Consider the following 25,714-nt stretch of genomic DNA (forward strand, 5'->3'; position numbering starts at 1 on the left):
AATTGTAGATGGCTAAGGCAGGGTCACAAAGACTCTGGGAAGGTCAATCCACATACTTCCTGTATTCCAAATGCTGAAGCTGAAGGTGCTGAGCTCCAGGAGGTCGGCAACATGAGGCAGGGGATCAGCCAGGGGCTAGACACAAGCAGCTGTGGGTGGGAGCAGCCCAAGAAGTACATGTCATGTGTGGGAGAGAGGACCCGGTCCAAGGTGTGTAAGCAGCCGCAGCATTCTCTGCACAGAAGTCAAATCAGGAGTCTATTCGGCATCTTGGAGTATGGCCTGGAGCACCCTAGGGGACAAGAGGAGAGGCCACCCTTGCCACCAGTCCACCCCCTCAGCTCCCACATGGGTGAAACTTTAGAGACATTTTCCCTGGGGCCCTACTGCCCGCCCCTGCCCTTCTTTTCCCCCATATTTGTGGGGTAGAGGGACAGTCATTAAAGTATTGGGTTCTTCCGAATCTTGGAATAAACTGGATACTCCAGAAAGATATATCTGATACTCTTGTTTTGCATCCTCCCTGCGCAGAATTGGGGCTGTGTGTCCTCCAATCTGAGAAGCACATAGTGATGTAGTACTTGGACTTAATCGAACAACTAATGGAGAAATGTCAAGAGAACTTTCACGGGAACTCCCAACAGCAATGAAAGTGGTTCCCAAGGGAAAAGGCTGTGAACCATTAAGTTTCCAGAGGGAGGGGCGTGCCATACCGTGCTGGACCGCACAAGGAAGAGCCGGGATCCATCAGGAGGCAGGGGGAACTGTGCGAGATTTTCCTTCCTGGTGCTTGATGAGGCCAGCAGGAATCATCTCTCCGCGGGCTCTCGGCTTTGTTCACCTTGCCCTGTGCTGGTGGTGGTCTCAGCTGGGCTTTCTCTTTATGAAAGCAAGATGGCCACCAACGGCCACAGGCTGATGCCCTCAGGACCCCAACAGAAATAGAACTTCTCCTGCCCCAGGATTCTGACATAAAGGCTGTGCCCTGGGACCCATATGTGTGTGCTGTAGTTGGACTCAGAGAGCACACATTTTGTGTTCTGGTTATGAGTTAACCTAATGAGTTAGGCATTTTCAGTGCTGCTCCAGTTTTCATACCTTCATTTGTAAAGGCTTTGTAATAGCCCATAGAATGAACATGCCATCTGTGTACAATTTAGGAAAAATCATTGAAGAGAGAAGAGAAAATAGACACAGATACTTGGTATATGGATAGTTGCCTGCAGAGAATTTCAGTGCCTAATTCAAAAGAAAGAAACAGCTAAATACTGCAGAGAAGTAAAAGTTAATTTAAATGTTTAAGAAGCATGGCATTCTTGGATTGTTTTTCCTGTCATTTTCTCTCTGCCATTCTGTTCCCATGATTTGACACTTTTGTGTTGTCTCCACATCGTGAGGGGGGATTGACACAGAAAGATGAAGCCGCTGGGTCTCTCCTGCACTCTTTTCTTTTGATACTCTGAAAAAATAAGTATGGGCATGTTCAGCTACGATGAAGATATTTATTTACTAATAATTTCTAGTATTTCAATGCTCTGAGCTAGGAACTGGTATAAGTTTAACTTAGTTAAGCATTTTTTGAGTGCTCAGTGTATAGCTATCCAAAATTTTTAATTTGGAAAATTATTGAAACAAGCAAATGAAGATGAAAATGTATCTTCTGATATTAGAAGGAAGGAAATTAATATCTGTTCATATGACTATTTTAATAGGTATCAGGAGCTCTATGAACCCCAACGTACATAGCAGGAGGCTGAGATGCAGCCAACTAAGATGCGGTCAAGGTCACACAGCTCCTAATTATCTGAGCTGGATTTCAAAGCCAGATGTGTCTGACCCCATGCCCGGGACACTGTTCTATGTGCTTAAACAGGTAACACAGCATCCATATTCATAGCACAGTTTTAGAGATCTTAAAGAGCAGTGGTGTAACTGAGGGGTGGTGGGCAACCCTGAAGATTCTTTAGAGTGGAATATCCTGTCAGAGAACTGTGGGTTTCTTTTTTATTTTTAACGGTTTTTGTCTGAGCTGTGTTATGTTACAGTTCAGAGCTGCATCATGGCCTAAGGGCCTCCTGTCTGCCTTCTCCCCAGAGAAATGCTCTTTCAGGGCATAGTTCACACCCGGCTCAGAGCGCATGTAAAGGCCTCTGTGTGAAGTCTTTGGAGAGGAAATGGTGGTAGACCTTGTTTTGCAGTGTATGAAGTTCCCCTTGGTATAACTGTTATTCTACTGCACTATCTTGATGTGAAATATTATAATAATCATAAGATACTGAAATTTTCAATGCCTTATCCTTTTTCGAAGGCTCCTGGAGCCTTCAGTCTATAATAGCAACAGTAGTAGCAGTAACAGCTAACATTTACTGTATTTGAATGCTTAACATGGACAGATTTTATGCTTTGTGGAATAAAATGGATGACTTCATTTTATTTTCTTAAGTCCATGAGGGTAGGAATTGAGATTTGAAAAGATCAATAAAAACACTTGTCTTCTCCCTCAGTTCAAAACCAACATAGAGGTAGAAACAAGTATCGAACAGATGATGGTCAGAATGCCACCTTAAGTGCTAATAATATTGATAATTGGGGGATGGGCCTTAGAACTACCAGCCAAGCAGGAACACAGTCGTGTCCCATAAAAGAGACAGACTGAGCCAGCCACAGCCCCTCACAGCCCCCAAACAACCCCCCAGACAACCCAGGCCCACTTGCAAGGATGCTTGCCTCTATTTCATTTACAGTGTGAAATAGCTGAGAAGAATGAGTGCTCTCTAACAGGCACATCCCAAGATAAAAAAAAGAAAAAGAAAAAGTATTAAGCTGAGCTTGTACAGGTGTTACTCCCAAACCTGCGAATCAGAAAACTAACTCCGCCTCGTGTGGAGAAAAGTGAGGAGGTAGAGAAAGGCCGGGGACGCCTGCACCACTGGAGCTCCTGCCACAGGGAAGCAGTGGGAGGGTCTTTGTCTCCAATTGTAGGTGCTGTACGTGGATCGACCAAACCGCTAAGGGAACCATTGAGACTCTCAGGAAGAACTCACGATTAGCGAGTGGTGACAAAGTCTAAACAGGGTCACTGCATATGTGGCGGAGTCAGGATTGAACCTGGCCAGCTGGGACAGGCTCTGACTTAGCTCAGGAACAAGACAACGGGAAATGTAAAGGGGAGGGCAGATGGGAGAGGGATACAAGTGGAAGTGATGAGTGTTGGACTCGTTATGAAAGTTGGGAAGTTGTCAAAGACCTCAGGGTTCTAGCGTGCTTAGTGGGAAAATAGAGAAATCATTTAAAAAATTGTTTGCAGGAGAGAAGAGCCGGTGTGCTCTTTTGGGCCCGTGAGGACGAGATACCTTAAAGGCTGTTGGAAATCTGAGTCTGCAACTTGGGAGGAAGATTGGAAGCAGAGGCGCAGATTTTGGAGTGGTCTATTTAAAGGTGAGAGTGCAGAAAGAAGAGGTTGGTTTCACAGCTGAGTTTTGTATTTGAGATATGCCAACAGATTTGAGTTGGTAACCTCGAGCAACCAGATCTAGTTTAAAGGCAAAGCCCAGCACTGGCTCAGAACTTTACCTCATCTTTAGACCACAGCCATAGCACAGTACATGGCAAGCTTACAGGTTACACTGGTGTGCAGGACAGTTTCTATGTGCCCCTCCAAGTCCACTGTCCAGTCCATTTCCACCCTGTTCTCTGCCCTGGGTGGTTGACATGTATGGGCTATGTCAACTGGACTGCGTTGGCTTCAGACTCGATGGGACTGGGAAGGCGGGAAGAGTGTGAGGCTGATGCAGTTATTGCCTTGCTTCTTTTACTGTCAGATCCTTGTGGATCCTTGCTTTACCCCAGGCTCTCTGCAGTGACTATGTAGAAGGTTCCAGTAGCTGCTCTCTCCCTTGGTGCCTCAGGCCTAGAGATGGTAGTGATTTCCAGCTGTTACTAGCTTTAGAAACTCTACTGACCTGATTAGATTTTGTGAACACAGTTCACAGCTTTATAAATAATGTATTTGTTGAAGTCTCCCCAATTTCCCAGTTCTTTCTGGGACCTTGAATAACTAACGTACTTAGTAGACCAGAAGGACATTTATGTTTGCCAAGGCACTATGTCTACCTTTAATAAACAGTGAGGTCTTTGAATCTGGGAGTCTCACACCTGGGAGGAGATAACAGGGTTAGTACAGGGTGTGCAAATCCACAAATACATGCAGCATTGGCAGTCGCCAGAATAACATCATACACAGTTATGATTTCAAATATTTGTAAGTATCTTAATAATTCATAAAACAAAAAATGTATTTGAAAAGAGTATGGAATTCATTTTAACTGTTGTCTTTATATATTAATTAACAGATAGCATATTAAAAATATAACTACTCCTGCCCTGGCTGGTGTAGCTCAGTGGATTGAGCGCGGGCCTGCAAACCAGAGTATCGTGGTTTGATTCCCAGTCGGGGCACAGGCCAGTGGGTTGCAGGCCAGTTCCCAGTGGGGGACACATGAGAGGCAACCATACATTGATTATTTCTCTCCCTATCTCCTTCCCTTCCCCTCTAAAGATAAATAAATAAAATCTTTAAAAAAATAAAAATATAACTATTCCTGTGTTTGGCTAACAAAGTATTTCAATATGTGTAGAGTGAGCTCACATGCAAAAGAAAAGTAAGGCAGGGTCCTGGGTCAAGATGATGGAGTAAGTAAACGCTGGACTTGCCTCCTCCCGTGACCACATAGAAATTGCAATTAAATTACAGAACTGTCAACCTGGAGAACCATCTGAGGACCAGCAAACAGAGTCCCCTAATTAAGGATGTAAAAAAGAGGCCGCATGAAACCTGGTAGGAGGAGTAGAGATGCAAAATGGGCTGGCCCCACATCCGTGTGTGGCAGTTGAGAATCGTATCTCAGCTGCAGAGGTCTCCCCTGAGAAGAGAGGGGTCCCAAGCCCACACTGAGCTTCACAACCTCGAGCACTAGTGCCAGGAAGAGGAGCCCTGCAACATCTGGCTGGGAAAGTCTGGGTTTTTTTCACCTGGGTAAGATGGAGGGCTTCTGGAAATCTAAGTGACCTCTTAAAGGGCCAGGCACAGACTCACTGGCTTAAAAGCACTCACCCTAGGTTCTGGTGTGGGACAGAGGCTTGGGAGGTGCCAGGGCCACAAGGGAGAAACTCAGTGTACAGCGTCAGGGTGAGGGCCGGAGGGACAGCTGCCATTGTCCCTGTGTTGAATCCTCTTCCCACACAGCCAGTTCTGAATCTGCATGAGTCTAGTAAACTTTACTCGCCCCCCACCCTTGTGACTCCCCGAGCAGCTGCCTCGCCCAACCTGGGCACTGCCTGAGCCTCTCTCAGCAGTTGAGCCTTAGGGCAGTGTGCAGGCACTTGCAGGGCTCTGGGTGCTTAGTGCCAGTAGCTGAGCTGCCCCAGGCCTGGTATTGGTGGCAGCTGACCTTGGTTTGCAGTGTAGCCTCTGCCACACAAATCTAGGTCCTGCACAGGCAACAAACAACTGTAGACCACTTTGTAGCTCCTACCAGATGGCCCTGGGTTCACGGTCATCCAAACTGGAAGAGATAGTAAAACTGTCATTTTTTTGCAGATAACTTGATGCTATATATAATAGAGAACCCTAAAGATCCTTCAAGAAAATTATTAGAACTGATAAATGAATTTAGTAAAGTAGCAGGGTGCAAAGTTAATATTTAGAAACCAGTTGCATTTTTATATACCAACAATTAACTATCACAAAGAAAGACAAAGAAAACAATCCCATTTACAATTGCATCAAAAAACTAAATACCTAGGAATGTATTAAACTAAAGAGACAAAAGACCTGTACCCAAGAAATTATAAGACACTGAAAAAAAAATTGAAGAAGATACAAATGAATGGAAGTGTATATTGTACTCATGGATAGAAAAAATTAACATCATTAAAATGTCCATACTACCCAAAGTAATTTATAATTTAGTGCGTTCCCTATCAAACAATGGTATATTTCACAGAACTTGAACAAATAATTCAATAATTTATATGAACTGACAAAGGACCCTGAATAGCCATAGCAATCTTGAAAAAGAACAATAAAATTGGAGGTATCAATGCTACCAGATATCAAATTATACTACAAGGTTATAGTAATCAAAACAGCATGGCACTGGTATAAAACAGACACATGTATCAATGGAACAGAATAGAAAGCCCAGAAATAAACCCATACCTATATGATCAATTAAAATATGACAGAAGAGGCAAGAATATACAGCGAGGCAAAAGGAATCCATTCAATAAATGGTGTCAGGAAAATTGGACAGATACATGTGAAGAAAATGAAACTAGAACACCTTCTTACAACATATATCAGAAAAAACACAAATTGAATTAAAAACTCAAAACCATAAGAACTCCAGAAGAAAACAAATGCAGTAAAAATATTCTCTTAGTAGTAATTTTTTCTGATATATCTCCTTGGGCAAGGGAAAACTGAAGAAAAATAAACAAATGGGACTACATCAAACTAAAAAGTTTTGCACAGCAAAGGAAACCATCAACAAAATGGAAGACAGCCCACTGAATGGGAGAAGATATTTGCTAGGATACATTCAATAATGGGTTAATATTCAAAATTTGTGAAGAACTCAGACAACTCCACCATCCCCCTAATAAAAAAAAAACCTAAGAATCTAATTAAAAAATGGGCAGAGGGTCTGAATAGACACTTCCCCAAAGAGGACATACAGGTGGGCAACAGACATATGAAAAGATGTTCAACATCACTAATCATCAGAGCAATCAAAATTAAAACCACAGTGAGATATTAGCTCAGACCTAAAAAATGGCTATTATCAATAAATCAAGAAAACAGCAAGTGTTGGCGAGGGTGCAGAGAAAAGGCAGCCCTTGGGCACTATTGGCAGAAATGCAGACTGGGGCAACCACTGTGGAAGACAGTATGGAGGTTCCTCAAAAAACTAAAAATGGAACTGCCTTATGACCCAGCAATTCCATTTCTGTGTATATATCCAAAGAAATCCAAAACTCTAATTTGAAAAGATATATGCACCCCGTGTTCACTGCAGTGTAATTTACAACAGCCAAAATACGGAAGCGACCCAAGTGCCCATTAATAAATGGTTGATAAGGAAGCTGTGGTTCCCATACACACTAGAATATTGCTTAGCCATAAAAAGAATTAAATCTTATCATTTGTGACAACATGGGTGGACCTAAAGGGCATTATGCTATGTAAAATAAACCAGACAGAGAAAGAAAAAATACCGTATGATTTCACTTATATGTGGAATCTAAATAACAAAGTAAATGAACAGACAAAACAGAAACAGACTCATGGATGCAGAGAACAGACTGATGGTTGCCAGGGGTTTGGGAGGTTGAGAGACGGGGTGAAAAAGGTGAAGAGATTAATCATAAATTGGCAGTTATAGCATAGTGATGTGGATGTAAAGTACAGCACAGGGGATGCAGTAAATAAATTGTGATAACTATGCATGGTGTCAGGTGGGAATTATCGGGGGGTACTTTGTAAATCATGTCGTTGTCTCATCACTATGCTACACACCTGAAACTAATATGAAATAACATTGAATGCTAACTGTAATTGAAATAATAAGAGCACTACAAAAAATGATATTATTGAATGTCAACTGTAACAGAAAAAAAAGTTAGGAACTATTTCCAAGGCCTTTAAAGTTCACCACCCCTTTCCTTGGTCCAAAACCAGAAGCATGTGGAGAGAACTGGTTCAGACCTAACTGCTACAACTATCAGGATACAGACAAAGATGACCACCGGTATCTTGAAAGCATTTTTATGAAATTGTGTCTAATGTTTTCATTTGCAGGGAGAAATTCAGGTCCTCGGTCTTGCACAAAAGAGTCCGCCACATTCTCAGCCTTGGCAACACCTTGTCCTTTCTGTGACCTGCTGTGCGGCTCCAGCAGTGAGCAGTGTCCACAGAGCGCAAAAACAAACATCTCTCGGGGCCTGTGGAATTTGATGGCCTGTGCAGTGTGGGGCAGACAGCAGGCCGGGTGCCAGGTTCTGTAGGTGAGCCCTCCAGCAGTCCACACTCCTTCTTGGCCACTCTGCAAACACAAGGAGAAAGGGCCGAGCTGGCAGTGAAGTTCTGTTTCCAGGTCTGGCCTGGTCTCGGGTCAGGGCCTGGCCGTGCTGCTATGTACGTAGTGAGATATATTCACTTAGGGCGCTCTTACTCAGATGCTGGGAATGCTGCTTAATCTGGTTTGACAGTGGATAAAAGGAACAAAGACAGGCTGGGTAACTTCCTGCCCCTATTTCCTCAAGCTCCCCATACCCCTTCCTGTGTGATTTGGGAAATGGCTGGAACTTGAGAATTGGAGGTGTTCATTCACAAAATATTTATCGCATACATCTGGTCTTTCAGGGACACTCCTGGGCACTGGGGACAGAGTGGCAACTGGCAGCATCAGGGGTGCCCCGCCTGCACTCTCTCCCTTAAGTACCAGTCTCCACAACACTCGTGATGTGCGGGGTTAACTTGAAATACTTGACTGAGATATTTGACTTGTTACCCCTCCCATCTCAACAGCGTGGCGGGCGCCGTGATTACACGGTGAGGGAGGTGTTGTGGTATAAACACAGCAGCACTGTTCCTCAATAAAAGGCTCTCTCTTGACTAATAGAAAGACTCTGGGTCAAGCGTTGCAAACCCCAAGTGTCTCCTCTGCAGCCCAGAAGCCTGGAACGTAACACAGTCTGATCTAGTAATTCCATATACTGTGGAAGTGCAAGATTAGAAATAGAGTTGTGTGAGGCCATGGGGTTAGACACAAAAATGTATTCGCTGAACCACACACTTTTTTAAGCACCGGCTTTATAGCAGACATTGTGCTAGGCACTGAGATATTTGATTACGTGTCGTGTTTTCTTCAAAGAGGGCTGCAGCTCAGGCCTGTCACTTCTTTCACATGTACTTCCAACTCGGAGAGAAAAGAACTCTATTACTGTAGAGAATGGTGGCGGGTGGCAAGCTCCTGGCTATGAGTTGTACTGTCAACAAACTCTTAGACTCAGAAGTAAGCATTTTTCTGATGTTGCCTAGAATCAGAGGCTCTGTGGATGAGGAGCTGACAGGGGGGGAAATAATCTTGCTTTCTGTTCTCTCTGCCAATTCTGTGAATCATGAGTGGTACCTTTTTCTCTCTTTCTGTAGACCAAATAACAAATAAGTCACTCTGCTGTTTATTCTAGGTCTTATGTAAAGTATTCGTGCCCCAGAGTCTCATACACAATGTAGAAACTTTGGCAGCTTCATTAGCAAAGGTCAGTGTTTCAGTTTAGTGCCAAAAGGTCCCTGAAAAACATCCAAAAATTTCTGGTTGAAGTCAGTAATTATTTACTCTTCTGTTACCAGGGATCCATTTGAGGACTAAATAGAGAGAAGCAGAGTGTTTTTAAAAAAGCAAATCCCTAGTCTTTCTTTATTTCAGAATAATATTTTTTTCATACCACAGGCGTAATGTCTCGGAACAACAAAATAAATAAACCCATAGCATTAGAAGGCGTCCCCAAGACCCAGACTCCAAGTGGAAATAACAGCAGGTCCCTAGGCCAGAAACTGCACACCTGAGCAGAGAGAAGGGGTCTCTTCACCTTCGCTCCCCTGCTCAGTCCTTCTCGGAGTGTGTCCCCAGGAGAGAAGCCTGTAAGGCCACCTGCAGGAGCACTTTGCTCCAATACTATAAAGGCTGTGTGGGAAAGTACTGGAACTCTCTCACAGCCTACTTGGAAGGTTGTCCTTCAATGTACATGGTGTCCTCTGGGATTCCACGCACAGGCCGAGGATGTTAATCAGGGCCCGGAGTCCTGGGTTGGGGTAGAACCAGCAATAAATACACCGGGAGATATTTCAAACATATTATCTTTATGTATTACAGGAATGTTTCAGAAGTGCCTTAAAAAAAAGAGACTGGCCAATTCCATGATTCTTAAGTGAAAACAAAGAAGAGTTGTCTCCTCCTTCAAAGAGGTATTAGGTAATGAAGAGTAAAGTCAGAGTATACTGAGCATGCCCAGTCTATCAGGTAACTTACATATTCAGTAAGAGACACTTACTAATCGCCTGGTTTAAAGGATAGATGTCAGTGATTTGATGCCCTGGTTTTGTAGATTAGGAAACAGTGACACAGAGAAAGTGACTTACATAGGGTCGTACAACTAAATAGTGTCACTTATACCAGTGTTCTTGATACCCACTCTTGGTATCTTTCTGCCACACGCCTTTGCCTCTTCTGGGGATGCCAACAAACACACAAAGTTAAAGGTACTGCTAAAGCTGAAGGCAGTACCTTTTGAAATGGATGGATGGTTGGAGGAATGATGAGTGGGAAGAGTGCTGGGAGCCTACCAAAACAAGTGGTCCCAGGACCGTTGTTGCCTGCTCTCTAGCTGTATAGTGATGGTAAGAAATGTATAGGGTTTGCACCAGAAGCAGGGATCACTTCAGAAAACTCTACTGTGGGCAGTGTGAAAGTTTTGCCCCACACATGGAATGCTTTCCTAGAAGGGCATTGGCTGTTAGCAAGAACTCTTTGCAAATGATTAGATTTTTAAATCTTCCTTGGCTTTTATTAGCATGTATTAAAATCATATTATCCAAACAGGGCCCGAAGAACATGCATTGTTCTGCATAAAGTACTCAAGGAAAAAAAGTGCAACTTAAATTGGACATTCTTTTCTAGTTCATAAATTTTGGGTTACAATCAGGGCACAAAAGGAGAAACAGAATACGGTGTTAGAAAGAGCAAGAAGCTTCATTAAGAACTTGGGGATACAGTGATATTGAGCATATATTCCAACTCGTACTGTTAAGGAGTAACCTTAGAGGAACGTTATAATATAGCAACTCTTTGGTTTCAAAAGAATGTTTCTGAATCCAGAATGAGATACAGAATTCAGTTATATACTTTAGTGGTTGGATGTCAAAGTCAAATAAATTGGAGGCTGGTTAGTAAAATGAAGAATTGCATGATGGTAACATGCTTGCTTTACTTATGGTTTTAGGTATAATATCAACTCAAAAGAACACTTTACCATATTTGTGTTCTATGAGGTGGGTTAATTATTCACAAGGATGCTCAGGCTATGATTCTAGAGGAACTGCAAGCTGCTGAAAAGTCTCTAGGAAATAAGATTAGCCTATCTGACCTGTGCATTTCTTCTGAATACATAGAAATCTGCTGAATGACCTGATTTGAAAGAAACTCTCAGGAGTTGTTTCGTGAGCAGTTAGATCCCTGTGCTAATCTTGGGGGCCCCCTGCTTCCTTGTGATGTGGTCACTCACAAGAATAGTTGCTTAAGCTTTGGCATTGCTCACACAGCTTGCTGAAGTGACCCATAATGATTTTGAAACCTGGAGGGCAGGTGGGCAAGTGCACTGTATCAATCAGCCAGAGCCACTTGTCTCCACTTGGATTCACATGCAGCAATGGCAGGGGGGTCCTTTCCCTTCTCTGAGCTTTAGCTTTGTCCTGGTCAAAGGGGGACAGTAGTGCCCATCTCTGAGGCTTCTGAGGCTCCTGGCAACTACTCATGAGCAATTATTTGTAATGGCATTGCATACCGATGCTTTCAGAGAAGTCATGGGGATCCCGAGAGGATGTTCCCTGTTCTGCGGTTTTACCCAGGGTGACCCTAGCTGACCACAAACCTTTGTTCACTTTGCTGTCACCATAGCCAGGCTTGAGGGGGTTACATTTTTTAATCTGGATTTATGTCATTGCATTTTTTGAGAGATCCTCACAAATCAGTTCTTAACTTATATAATGTGGGGGCGCCAAAGAGAGGTTGCTCAACTAAAACAAATGGAAATGGAATCATCTGAGGACAGCAGAGACAAAGTAAAAATTAATGGTGCTTAATAGTTTTGTAAAAAACCCAGCATTTTAGTCTTCCAGGGGCTTTTCCTCACAGTGTACCCTGTGTGGTTCATCTGCCATTCATTGTGCCGTATTAATTAAGTGCCATGATATGGTCATACAAAGAGAGTGTTGCGCTCAGACTTATACTGCAGGAGTAGACCTGGAATATCTCATAAAATTATATATAAAGTGGGTTGAGTACCATTTCGAAAATGAATCATAAGTTAATTATACCAGCCTAGAGATATTCCTTTTTTGCATATTCTACATATTCTTTGTGATGGTTACAAGTATACAACTTTTACATGGTTTTACATGGCTTCTCTTACAAGATACACACAATTTTAGAGACTTCTTTTTTGCTTTAACATTGCATCATAAATATTTTTCCATATTACAACATTATCTCCTTGTGTATAATTTAAAACAGTTGTATACTATTCCATTTGTTTAGTGCATCATAATTCTCCACACACTTCCCAGTGGTTGAGCACTGAGGTTTTTTTCTGTTTTATATATTATTCATAGTACAGCTATTTTTATTCTTCCCTATAGCATTGAACTTCTCTTAAATTGTTTCCTTAGGAAAACTTCTCAGAAATGAGATCACCGTTCAGAGAACATGAATAACTTTCTAATTCTTGTTTCATTGCGCTGTATTGCTTCTCCAAGGGCTGCCGCACAGTGCTGCCCCCTCTGGCGTTCTTGAACAGCACTGGGAAGCACTAAGCGAGGGTGGTTCCATATTGAACATTTGTGGGTAGGTGGATTCAGCGTCTTCAGCTGAAAAATAGCTTAACCTCAGGGGTCATTTTAATGGAAAAATCTGTGAAGAGGATGCGACTACACCAAGGCAGAGGTTTCTGAGCCTCGGCTTTTTTGCTTACATAACGATTCTGTCATCACCTGGTTGTGCCCCACTGATGAGATTCCATTGTGTTTGTGTGTAGGTGTAGGTGGAAACGTGAATGCTAGTCCTGTTGATTTGTGAGAGTGCTAGGTATAAGGCATACACCATAAACATAAATCACGTGATCTGTGCCAGAATCTTTGATATACAGAGACGTGATATAGGCAGAAGCTGGCAACCTCGTGGCCTCCAGAAGCCCGGCAGACGTCCATGGGAGACACAGCACTCATGGGGGCTGGGCAGTGCAGGATGTCGGGGACAGGACGGGGTGGGCAGTACGGGCCTTACCCTGAGGAAGGTGCTGCTACGTGACTGTAGCCAATGGCTGTCACAAAAGAATACCAGCCCTGTATCTTCAGTGCTTTCAATTTTTCAGGAGAATTTGGAGCTCTGGATTTGTAGGTGCCTCAGTTCATTTGGGTCACTATATCAAAACTACCACAGACTGGAGGGCTGGGACAACTGACCTTTCTTTCTCACTGTTCTGGGAAGTCAGGATCAAGGCATCAGTAGATTCACTGTGTGGTAAGAGCCCACCTCCTGTTGCCTGGACAGTGGTCTTTTCACTGGGTCCTCATATGGCACAAGGGGCAAGGGAGCTCTCTCTGGTCTCTTTAGAAGGGCACTAATCACCTTCCAAAGGCCCCACCTCAAAATACCATCACATGGGGATTAGGCTTCAACATATGGATTTTGGAGGGACATTAACATTTAGGCCATAGCATTAAGTAAATCTCATATTTACATGTAGCAGCTAATATAAACATCAAAAAAAAAAAAAGCAAAACCCAAACAAATCCCACAGCTGGCTTAACAAAAATGTTTTGAAGTTAGATTCATTCCTTGCTGCCAGTTTGTAACTACTCGTATCTGCCTCTAACTACAACCCAGTGAAGTTAGCAGAGAGATTTTTTTTTCACAAATGAGACTGAGGCTGAGAAATAATTGGTCGAGAGTTTATTGACTGCATGCCCCACAGGGTGTAAGCTCTATCGAAGCAGGGCCACTGTCTGTTTTCCTCAGTGCTCCAAGCCCTGCTCCTTGAATAGTTCCTCGTGCATAGTGGACACACAATAAATATTTATTGAATTAATGAGCAATGAATAAATGAAAAGAGGTTCAGTCACATGGCAAATAATACCTAAGTTTCTGTACCAGGCAGTCCTCATGTTTCTATTTCATTTTAATCCATACACCATTCTGTGAGAACAAGATGACCCCCATTTTATAGACGAGTAAAGTGAGACTCAGGCAGGTAAAGTGATTTTCTTGAGTTCCTGTAACACATGAGAGAGTCAGGACCAGGACCCAGATCTTTCTTCGATTGCCAGTCTTTTCACTATTTTGAACTGCTACCCCACCACCAAAGTCATAAATGCTGATTAGGTCCCTCCATCTGCTCCCAAATATTGGTATTTTATTCTGCAGACCAATGCATTAGATCTCTCGAGTGAAGGGTCTGCACATTTTCTGAAAAGATAGTAAATATTTTAGGTTCTGCTAGCCATATGTTCCCTTTTACAACTATTCAGTTGCCATAGTGCCTGAAAAGCAAAGACAAAATGCAAAGGAAAGAGTGTGGCTGTCTTTCAGTTAGAGTTTATTTACTAACAGAGGCAGCAGGCCAAATTTTGCTTGAGGGCTGTAGTTTGCCCACCCCTGCTTGATAAGAGAAACAAATAGCCTCATTAAAAAGGTGATAAGCTACCTAAGTTGCTACCTCACCATATAGATGTTTAAATTCTTCCTTCATTCTCTGTCTTTACTTCATATATCATAAAATTATTTACCGCATACATCTTAAATTACTCCAAGGTTGTATTGTACTAGTAAATGTGTAATAAATGGCTTTCTCAGAGGATGTAAAAAGCTTTCCATTTGCCAGTGGATGATTTCTGTGGGGTAGACACTCCCACATGGCCAATTACAAGCCATCAATATGTCACTGAACATAACATCTCTGACCATGGCCAGGGGCCGATGAGATGCCATAGGAGCTTCCGCACACCAACGTCTGAAGGCATGTATCCGTGTGGACTGTTTTGGCAAATGTGACAGAAATCTCACCAGTTCCAACAATAAGTAGAGTGTTTTATGTTACCTAACAGATAGTGTGCCTCCAGAACTGGTTAATTCAGTGGCTTAGTGACATCATTAAAGTCCCAGGTTCTTGTCATCTTTCTGCTGTGTTGTCCTTGGCTTATTGACGTTGTCCTCAGGCTTCCTTCGTGGTTAGGAGATGGCTGCCATGGTTCCACATATCATATCCAGATTCAAAATGCCTCCAGGAAGAAGAGGGGCTTGTTTTCTTTCCTGTGTGTTTTTTTTAAAGATTTTCTTTATTTATCTTTAGAGAGGAAGGGAAGGAGAGAAGGAGAGAAATATCAATGTATGGTTGCCTCTCATGTGTCCCCCGCTGGGAACTGGCCTGCAACCCACGCACGTGCCCTGACTGGGAATCGAACCGCAATCATGTGGTTCACAGGCCCGCACTCAATCCACTGAGCTACACCAGCCAGGGCTCCTGTGTGTTTTCTTAAAAGCAAGGAAACCTTTCCCAGAGGATTTCTGCTCAGCTCATTGCCTAGAATGACTTCACATACCATCCCTAACCAGTCACTGGAAAAGGGAAACCAATCAAAACCCATTCCTAGAAACAATGGCTTGGGCCAGCCTTCCTTGAAGCATATGGGTGCTGGGATGAGGGCAGATAGAGCAGATACTTGAACAAAACCAGGATAGAATGGAAGAAGGGTTCATAAACTATGGATTTGGGATAGGCAACCAGCTCTGTCTTCTGTAGTAAGCTATTATATTAAGGTAAACTACAAGTATGACGGATCTTTTAAATGAAATTTTCTTTTATTATAGTGTTTAATTGTATTTTCCCATTACCATTTATCTCCCTTATACCATCTTCCGTTGCCATCTAATCCCTCTGCCCCCTTCCCTACAATCACCACATTGTCCACGTCCATGAGTTCTTTTTCTATGTTGCTCAATCTCACCACCCCGAGCCCCCACCCCCCAAAGCTGTCAAGTTGCTCACTATCTATGAGTCTGTCTGTATTTTGCTTGTTAGTCCAGTTTGTTCATTGGATTCCATGAATGAAATCATGTATTTGTCTTTCTCTGACTGGCTTATTTCACTTAGCATAATATTCTCCAGGTCCATCCATGTTGTTGCAAAGGGTAATTTTTTTTTTTTGCCTATGAATATTCCTTTGTGTAAATGCCCCAGAGTTGTTTTATCTACTTATCTGTTGATGGACACTCGGGCTGCCTTCAAATTTTGGCTATTGTACATAACACTGCAATGAACATAGGAATGCTTCTGTTCTCCTAAGTTAGTGTTTCAGGTTTCCTCAAATAAATTACAAGAACTGGAATCACTGAGTCGAGAGAGAGTTCTGTTTTTAATTTTTTGAGGAAACTCCATACTGTTTTCCATGCAACATGAATTCCCACCAACAGTGCAGAAGGATTCCCCTTTCTCCACATCCTGGCCAGCACTTGTTTGATTTATTGATGATAGCCATTCGGATAGGTGTTATATGACATCTCATTGTGGTGTTAATTTGCATCTCTCTGATGATTAATGATGTTGAGCATCTTTTCATATGTCTATTGGCCACCCGTCTGTCCTCTTTGGAGAAGTGTCTATTCAGGTCCTTTGCCCATTTTTAATTGGGTTGTTTATGTTTTTTATTTTTTGGTGTTTTTTTTTTTAAGTTCTTTGTAAATTTTGGATATTAACCCCTTAGCAGATGTATTGGCTGATATGTTCTTCTGTTCTGTGAGTTGTCTTTTTATTTTGTTTGTTTTCATTGGTGTACATACATTTTTTAGTTTGATATAGTCCCATTTATTTATTTTTTCTTTTGTTTTTTTTGCCTGAGGAGATATATTAGATAAAATATTGCTATAAACAATGTCCAAGATTTTACTGCCTATATTTTCTTATAGGATTTTTATGTTTCTGGGTCTAACATTTAAGTCTTTAATCCATTTTGAACTTATTCTTGTGTGGCATAAGACAGTGGTCTAGTTTCATCTTTGCCAACACCATTTATTGAATAAACTATCTTTAGCCCATTGTATGTTTTTGCCTCCTCTGTCATATATTAATTAATTGTAAAGGTGTGGGCTCTCTATTCTGTTCCATTGATCTATGTGTCTTTTCCTAAGTCAGTACCATGATGTTTTGATCATGGCCTCATAGTATAGTTTGATATTAGGTAGCATGATTCCTCCAACTTTTTTCTTTTTTCTCAAGATTGCTGTTGTTTTCCAGGTCTTTTGTGGTTTCATGTAAAATTTTTGGAATATTTGTTCTAGTTTTGTGGAATATATCATTGGTATCTCGATAGGAGTTGCATTGAATCTATAGATTGCTTTGGGTGATATGGATGTTTTAATGATGTTAATTCTTCCTATCCATGAACATGGTATATATTTGTACTTATTTGTATCTTCTTCAGTTTCTTTCTTCAGTGTCTTATAATTTTCCAAGTACAGATCTTTTACATACTTGGTTAAATTTATTCCTAGGTCTTTTATTCTTCTTGATGGAATTGTGAGTGGAATTGCTTCTTAATTTTCCTTCCTGATAGTTCATTCCTGGTGTGTAAAATACAACCAATTTTTGGATATTAATTTTGTATCCTACTACTTTGCTGAATTCATTTATCAGTTCTAGTAGTTTCTTTGTGGAATCTATGGGGTTTTCTATGTCCAGTATCATGTCATCTGCAAATAATAACAGTTTTATGACTTTCTTTCCAATTTAGGTGCCTTTAATTTCTTCTTCTTGTCTGATTGCTGTGGCTACAACTCCTAGTACTATGTTGAATAAGAGAGATGAAAGCAGACATTGTTTTCTTGTTCTCAATCTTAAGAGGACACTGCAGTTTTTGCACATTGGATATGATGCTGGCAGGGGATTTGCATATATGGTCTTTAATATGTTCATTATGTTCCCTTTATTCCCACTTTGCAATGAGTTTTTATCATAAATGGGTGCTGGATTTTATGAAATGCTTTTACTGCATTAGTTGATATAATCATGTGGTTTTTATTCTTCATTCTGTTTATGTTGGTGTATCACATATATTGTTATGAATATTGTACCAACCTTGCATCCCAGGAATAAACCCTACTTGATCATGCTGTGTGGTCTTTCTGATGTATTACTATATTCAGTTTGGTAATTTTTTTTCTGAGGATTTTAGCGTCTATGTTTGTCAGGGATAGTGGCCTATAATTTTCTTTCTTTGTAGTGTCTTTATCTGTTTTTGGAATTAAGGTAATGCTGGTGTCATAAAATGAGCTTGGGGGTCTTCCCTCCTTTTGATTTTTTTGGATTAGTTTGAGAAGGAGAGGTATTAGTTTTCAGAATGTTTGGTAAAATTCACTTGTGAAGCAATTTGGTCTAGGGCTTTTGTTTTTTGTTTTTGTTTTTTTGGAGTTTTTTGGTCACTGCTTAAGTTTTGCTAGTTGTAATCTATATATTCTATTCTCTGATTCTTCTTGGTTTAGTATTGGAAGACTGTATGTTTCTAGGCATTTATCTATTTAATTCAAGTTGTCCAATTTGTTGGCATAGTTGTTTGTAATATTTTCTTACCACCCTTTGTATTTCTCAAGTGTCAGTTGTTACTTCTTCTCTTTCATTTCTGATTTTATTTATTTGGGTCCTCTCTCTTTTTTTGGTTGATGAGTCTGGTTAAAGCTTTGTCTATCTTGTTTATCTTTACAAAGGACCAGGTTTTGGATTCATTGATCTTTTTTACTTTTTTAGCCTCAATTTCATTCATTCCTATTTTGATCTTTATTAGTTTTCACTTTGTGTGTTATTCTTTTTCAAGTTCCTTTAAGTGTAGGGTTAGATTCTTTATTTGAGCTTTTTCTTGTTTCTTGAGATTTGCCTGTAATGCTATTAATTTCCCTCTTAGGATTGGTATCCCTGTGTCCCACAGATTTGGGGTTTTTGTCCTCACATTTTCATTTGTTTCAAGGTATCTTTTGATTTCTTCCTTGATCCCATTGTTAACCCATTCATTTTTTAACACCATGTTATATAGCTCCATGGCTTTGTATGTTTTTCAGTTTTCTTTTTTATGGTCGATTTCTAGTTTCATAGCATATGGTCAGAGATGTGTGATATGATTTTAATCTTCTTAAGTTTATCGAAACTGTTTTTGTGTGCTAATATGTGATCTATCCTAGAAAACATTCCACATACACTTGAAAAGAATATACATACTGCTGCTTTGGGATGAAATGCTCTGAAGACATCAATTAAACCCATTTGATCTGATGTATCATTTAAGGCTGCTGTTGTCTCCTTGTTGATTTTATGTCTGGGAGGTCTACCCATTGAAGTCAATTAGGTGTTAAAAATCCCCTATCGAAACTGTATTTCTGTCAACTCTCCCTTTATGTCCATCAGAATTTGCTTTACATATTTAGGTGCTCTTATGTTGGGTACATAAATGTGTATTAGGGTTATATCTTCTTGTTGGATTGTTCCCTTTACCATTATGTAGTGTCCTTCTTTTTCTCTTCTTATAGCCTTGGTATTAAAGTCTATTTTGTTGGATATAAGTATTGCAACACCAGCTTTTTGTTCTTCCCATTGCATAAAATATTGCTAGGTAGTGTCATAGTAACTGGGCAAATAACTTAATTTCTCTAGCCTGAGGGATAATAATACCTACATGTGTGGTTGTTGTAAGGTTTAACCGACCATTACTGTCTATATGCTGCTTAATAGCAGTGTGGTCTGTGAGAACTGCTCTGTAAAAGGTAGCTCTGTGTTATTTTCACTTAGTGTGGACACCAGTGTTTTGGCTATTACTCAGTCCTTAGGCCAGTGATTAGCAATATTATCATTTAAAATGATACTTTTGATTTTCTCTAAATCAGTAGGTTAATATTTATACTAATACTACTCTTCTAATACTTTCAATAGATTTATACTCCAGCTGTGCATTCCATCTCCTTTGTCAGTCCCCCCACATTCACAGGATGGCTCATAAATGAAGAGGGAGGCAAACTTAAGTGGTCTACGTGGGAATCCCCACTAAATCCCCAATGCCCTGAAATGTGGCCTAACACATATTAAACACTCGATAAATGTTGGTAGTTGGATGACTTAATGTTGTTAATGTTTTTTCAAAGTCTATGGTTTACCTTTAGTTTTATTTATTATATGGTTTTTTAAAAGATTTTATTTATTTATCTTTAGAGGTGAAGGGAAGGAGAGAGAGAGAGAGAGAGAAATATCAGTGTATGGTTGCCTCTCGTGCATCCCGTGCTGGGAACTGGCCTGCAATCCAGGCATGTGCCCTGACTGAGAATCAAACCACATTTCTTTGGTTCACAGGCCCATGCTCAATCCACTGAGCTACACCAGCCAGGGCTTATTATATGTTTTGATGTATAAAATGTTCAATTTTAATTTAGACAAATCAATACAAATTTCCCTTGTCTTGTAACATTAATTTGCATCTCAGGGAGTTCTTTTCTCTCCAGAGTATGATAAATATTTGCCTATATTTTCACATGTATTTTTAATTATTTTTTTCACACTTAACTCTCAACTATCTAGAAGGTCAAGAGCAAAATGGAGAGTTGTAACATAATGCAGAAAGAAATCCTTTATTCTTCACAAATCTTTGGGACCCTATTTAATTATATTGAATTTTATGTAGTAGCATTTGAGCTCTCTCTTCTGTTTAATGTATTTGTTGTTTTCTTCTTGCTTCAATTACACACCTTAAAAATGATAGCATTCTTAGTCAGAAATGTCAAAGAAATTTCAGTCAGATTCATTAGTACAACAATTAGGACATGGCCTAAGCTGTTGTAACAGAGCCTCCAAAATGCCGAGACTCAAATAAAAATTTTACCTTTCTTCTAACAGAGAAGGGTATGTGAAGTTCAGATCTGGAGAGGCAGACCTCTCCAAAGAGTCTTTCAGGGACCCAGGCTCCTTCTGTCCTGCAGTTCTGCCAGCCCTATGGTGGCGTCCTGGTCTGTGCGGTTGGAGCTCTCCTGTTTGCATGTCTACATTCCAGTCTGGGAAAGGGAGTGAGGGTAGTCCTGGGGAAGAGCCTTTGTCTTTGATCTGATGAACCAGAAGGGCACATGCTACTTTTTCACATTCCTGTCATCAAGACTAAACAATGTTGCCACACCTACTTTCAGGAAAGGCTAGGTAGGGACAATTGCATCAAACTGGGTGTGTGTGGATTTGGCTAAAATTTGAGAGGAACTATTATGAAAAAGGAGGATGGGCACCAACGACAATTAATGGTCTTTGTTCCATTCCAGGACTCTTAGTTACAAATAAACATATGTAACAGGAAAGTATTAATCACTTTTTTCCTGTGAAATGTCAACCTTTTATGATGTCAATAAAATACAAATGTGTCCTGATTTTTGGTTTTAGATGGTCTACAGTAACCCATGTGCCAGGTAGCATTGTATGCCCTCTTGAATGCCAACAGGAAGTCACTGGACAGCAAACTCTTCCAAGATCATAACTGGGCTGTTGGAGTAACTTGGAAAAGAAGAAAAAAGAATTGAAAGCATGACAAAAGTTACTAGAACTCGGTCCACCTCCCCTCCAGATGGAGGGTGGGGCTGGATGATTGTGGCTGGTTGTTTCCTGGTCACCATCTGTACCCGAGCAGTAACCAGGTAGGTGGGGTTTTCTTCTTGATTTATTAAGAAGATCTGGCTTTGCCCTGGCTGATGGGCTTTGTTGATTGGGTGTCAGCCTGTGAACCGAAAGGTTGCTGGTTCGATTCCTAGTCAATGCACATGCCTGGGTTGTGTGTAGGCTGGGTCCTTGGGTGGAGGTGTGCAAGGGGCAACCAGTCAATGTTTCTCTCACACATCAATGTTTCTCTCCTTCTCGTTCTGCCTCCCTTCCCTCTCTCTTGCCCTCCCTGGCCTCTATAAACAAACAAACAAATAAATAAATAAAATCTTTATAAAAGATGATCTGGCTTATCTTTTTTTTCTAAGTCTGCTTCATTTTATTTCTGAACCTGTCATTATGAAAATAGGTATGTATTTGTATGGTGTGTATGTGTGTATTTTCTTTGACAACTCAGATATCTTTTTCTTTCTAAGGAATGTAATTTTCTGACACTTAAAAGTCTTGGGTTGTGGTCTCTTCTATAATAGCTGGTGTATAAACCTGAAGTGATAAGACATTCTTAGACCAAATATTGTGGCCATTCCAACCATTTGTTTTCATAAGCAGCTCATCCCAGAAAGGAAAAACATATAAGGTTAAAATAGTCCTTGAAGACCTCTTGACTCACTGGATACAGAGCCCTTGGAAGCTTAAAAATTCGAATTTAAGTTCTTTTGCTTCACTTTGCATTGGGCTGCGTTGAAGGAGGCTGAGTTCTGAGTTGGAGGAGAGAGCAGCAGCCTGCAGACAGGGCTTCTCCTCATTTGCTTATGTCTCTTTCTTTTTGATATGTGTACATGTTGAGAAAGTTTCTTTTTTAAAATTTAAATTTAAATTACAGTTTACATTAATATTATTTTGTATAGTTACAGGTATGTGGCATAAAAAAATATGGAACGCTTCACAAATTTGTGTATCATCCTCACACAGGGGCCATGCTAATCTTCTCTGTATTGTCCCAGTGCTGGTACATGTGCCACCAAAGTGAGCACATCCCTCTCTTTCTTTTATCCAGCGGCGTTCTGTTGAAAGTGCTTAAGTTAAAAGACTATACATTGAGACTCTTTGGAACAAATACATACCTGCAATCTGCATGAGCCAGCTCCTTCCTCTGTAGGTGCTCCTGTTCAAACCGAACTCTGTTCTTCTCTGGCTGCTCACACTTGGAGGCAAAAGAAAGCAATTTGCACTAAAAGCGTTATCCGATGGTATCATCAGTAAAAGCACTGACCTTACCTCCATAAGAAATACATAATGCAGGAAAGAAGCAGGAGGTTTGTTTTTGCTACAATAAAGTTTGCTTAATTATGTGTCATAATAAGCTGGAGATTGGTTTAGAATTATATGATTGGTTTTGAGTTTGATTTTGCTCCCGTATTATGGAGCTTGTGTTCTGAGTATGAGGAGGTCATGGAGTTTAAAGGAGTCTCTTTTATCTTGGTTTTTACCTGTGAAGTTTCCATCAGTCCATGATGGGAAAGTCCTGGAAATGAGCTCAGTGCTTCATAAGGAAGGGCAGCTGGAAAGCAGAAAAGAGGATTGTGGGAGCCTGTTATCAGAGGTTGCTGGGAGAGGCTGGGAGGGAGAGGCCTGAGCAGAATGAGCTTAGAGGAAGAAAAGTGTGGAGACACAGCCTGCATGAGAATTTAAATGTCATAAACCCAGAGGCAGCCAAGAACACCAGAGACAGACAAGGAAAGCAGCCTGCAGGGTGATTTGTCAGTTCAGAAAATCAGCGCCTTTGGGCATTTCTTCGTCCTCACTCCCCCAGTTTCATTGAGAAATAATGGACACACATCCCTGTATAAGTTTAAGGCATACAGCATGACGGTTTGATGTGTGTACATTGTGAACTGATTAAAATAGGTTTAGCTAACACCCATTTCTCATATAGATACAATGAAGAAAAGAAGTAAGGAAAAAGGAAAAACAGATTTTCTTCTTGTGATAAGAACTCTTCGGTTTACTCTCTTAATTTCCCTATGTATCATGCAGCAGTGTCATCTATAGTCATGTTGTATGTCACATTTCTAGCACTTATTCATCATTACACTGGAAGCTGTACCTTTTAACCACCAGAACCACTTACCTCTCCCCCTCCCTCTACCTCTGGTAACCACAAGGCTAATTTCTTTTTCTTTTAGTTTGGTTTTTCTTTGTTTTTAAGATTCCACCTATAAGTGAGGTCATGTAGTATTTGTCTTTCTATTTCTGATATATTTCACTTAGTATAATACCTTCATGTTGTCACAAATGATAGAATTTCTCATTTTAATGGCTGAATAATATTCTATTATATATGCACCACACTTCTCTTTCCATTCATCTCTGGATAGACACTTGGGTTAGTTCCATGTGTTGGCTATTGTAAATAATGCTGCGATGAACATGGGCTGCAGATAGCTCTTCAAGTTAGTGTTTTCATTGTATTATTGTGATAAATCCTATTGACTGATTCACATCTATTCAGCAATTCTTGTATCCCAGGGATAAGTCCCACTTGATCATGGTGAAGGATCCCTTTAATATGTTGTTGAATTCACATCTAGCAGCAACTGGAGAGGAGGAGGAGAGTGAAATAACTAGTTACTATGGGCTACCGAAGCATAATGAGTTGGAATGTAGCTCTATCCAAAGAGCCTGATAACCTCCTATCTCATCCCCAAGTAACAAGGCCTTATTTCTTCTCCTGAGCTCCAAAAGCTTCCTGTGCTGAATCAGGACAGCATGCTAATCTGCATTAGGTTCATTCCGAGTTGTATGGTGACAAACTATTGCTTCTGGATTACTTATGCCTTTCCTTTCCTAAATGATTCACTATTTTTCAACATAAAAATGTCTCTGTCTCTTTGTTTCTATCTCTGTCCTTGTATGTGCCCCTCCATATGTATGAATATATACATGGTCTGTCTAGAAGGTATCCAGCCATATGATATGAAAAATAGAGACTTTTATCGAAGATGATACAAGACACAAGATATATTTTCATAGGACAATGATGCCTCTGCCCCCTTCAAAGTAGGCACCTTGGGGCCTCACACAGTTTTCCCAATTGCTATCAGCTGCCCCATCGTATTTTCCTGAATTTCATTGACAGTCTGAAACCTCTTCCCTTTCAAAGGTGATTTCAGTGTTGGGAAAAGCCAGATGTCTCAGAGTACCAAATCTGGGCATTGGGGGGGCTGAATCACCTGGGCTATTTGATATTTCACAAAAAAACTCTGCATGAGACGTGACACATGAGCAGGCATGCTGTCATGATGAAGCTGCCAATCACTACTAGTGCCCATAGCTATTGCCCATAGCTGTGGCCTTCTGAATAGTTTCCATAGAAGAATGTTAAGCATAATGCAAAATGTGACACAGATTTGTTGTTCTACTAGCTCAGTCATTTTGAATGCAATGGCCACACAATACACATCTTCACAGCCACTTGGCTTCAACAGCCACTCTGGTGCATGAACACTTGTTCTTATTCTTTAGAATTGCCCAGTGGCCAGGTTCTTATTTCCCACTTGCTATGGGCCAGCAAAATTCCACTGAAAACCAATTGAAACCCATGGAGCCTGGAACAGTTGATTGAACCAAAACTTTAAGCTTTGATTCACATTCATGTTTTTTCTTTCCTTTTTTGTATAACATGCTCTCATTATATATTTTCAGATGTATTTCAGTTTTTTTTGTGGAGTTCCAGACATACTTCACTCAGGACTATGCACAAACAGCCTGGATCCATTCCATTGTAGACTGTGTGACCATGCTCTGTGGTACGTATCGCTTAACCAGGGATAGATGATTACTGGCTACTCTCAAACTGTACATGACAATGACCTTCTACTGCTTTTCATTACCTTTTTTTTTTTTTTTTAGTAGAAAGACTATGGTAAAATTGGCTAAGAGTAAAAGAAAAGGTTGATTCTACCTTCAGCCAAACCCAATCAGACATGCTCCTGAAATTAATGATTTTGGCTGATTTCAGATGGAACAGGTGGTGAATAACTCAGAAAGACACATGCCATTTGATTCTTCCATGTAAAATAGGATGCTGGGCATCGTAGGGCTTGTCTTGGTTTGGAAGCAGCTAACCATACAGTATATACTGGGCTCCCTTCTTCTAAATGCTGTGATCCCCTCCTTCTCCAGTCATGTAAACAGTTCTTGGACAGCACTG

The 25,714-nt window shown here is 40.8% G+C and overlaps 1 protein-coding gene and 1 non-coding gene across 3 annotated transcripts in view; one reads left to right on the plus strand and one right to left on the minus strand.

Annotated features, from left to right (window-relative positions):
- Positions 1-25,714, plus strand: part of SLC16A12 (solute carrier family 16 member 12) — a 70,978-nt gene that overhangs the window by 32,364 nt on the left and 12,900 nt on the right. Inside the window, exons 2-6 of one of the 2 annotated variants that reach the window (XM_037156673.2) lie at positions 1,713-1,873; positions 3,308-3,438; positions 7,862-8,067; positions 21,347-21,539; positions 25,207-25,310. In XM_037156673.2, the coding sequence (XP_037012568.2) occupies positions 21,430-21,539; positions 25,207-25,310 (214 nt within the window). In that variant the 5' untranslated portion in view covers positions 1,713-1,873; positions 3,308-3,438; positions 7,862-8,067; positions 21,347-21,429. The remainder of the gene's footprint in view (positions 1-1,712; positions 1,874-3,307; positions 3,439-7,861; positions 8,068-21,346; positions 21,540-25,206; positions 25,311-25,714) is intronic. The other variant, XM_037156674.2, reaches the window with a different exon arrangement.
- Positions 22,429-22,535, minus strand: LOC119057792 (U6 spliceosomal RNA). Its single transcript, XR_005084143.1, has one exon. It is a non-coding gene; the product is annotated as a U6 spliceosomal RNA (small nuclear RNA).

This window comes from Artibeus jamaicensis, unplaced genomic scaffold (genome assembly GCF_021234435.1).
Source record: "Artibeus jamaicensis isolate MK-2021 breed Jamaican fruit bat unplaced genomic scaffold, CSHL_Jam_final contig_332, whole genome shotgun sequence".
NCBI lineage: Eukaryota > Metazoa > Chordata > Mammalia > Chiroptera > Phyllostomidae > Artibeus > Artibeus jamaicensis.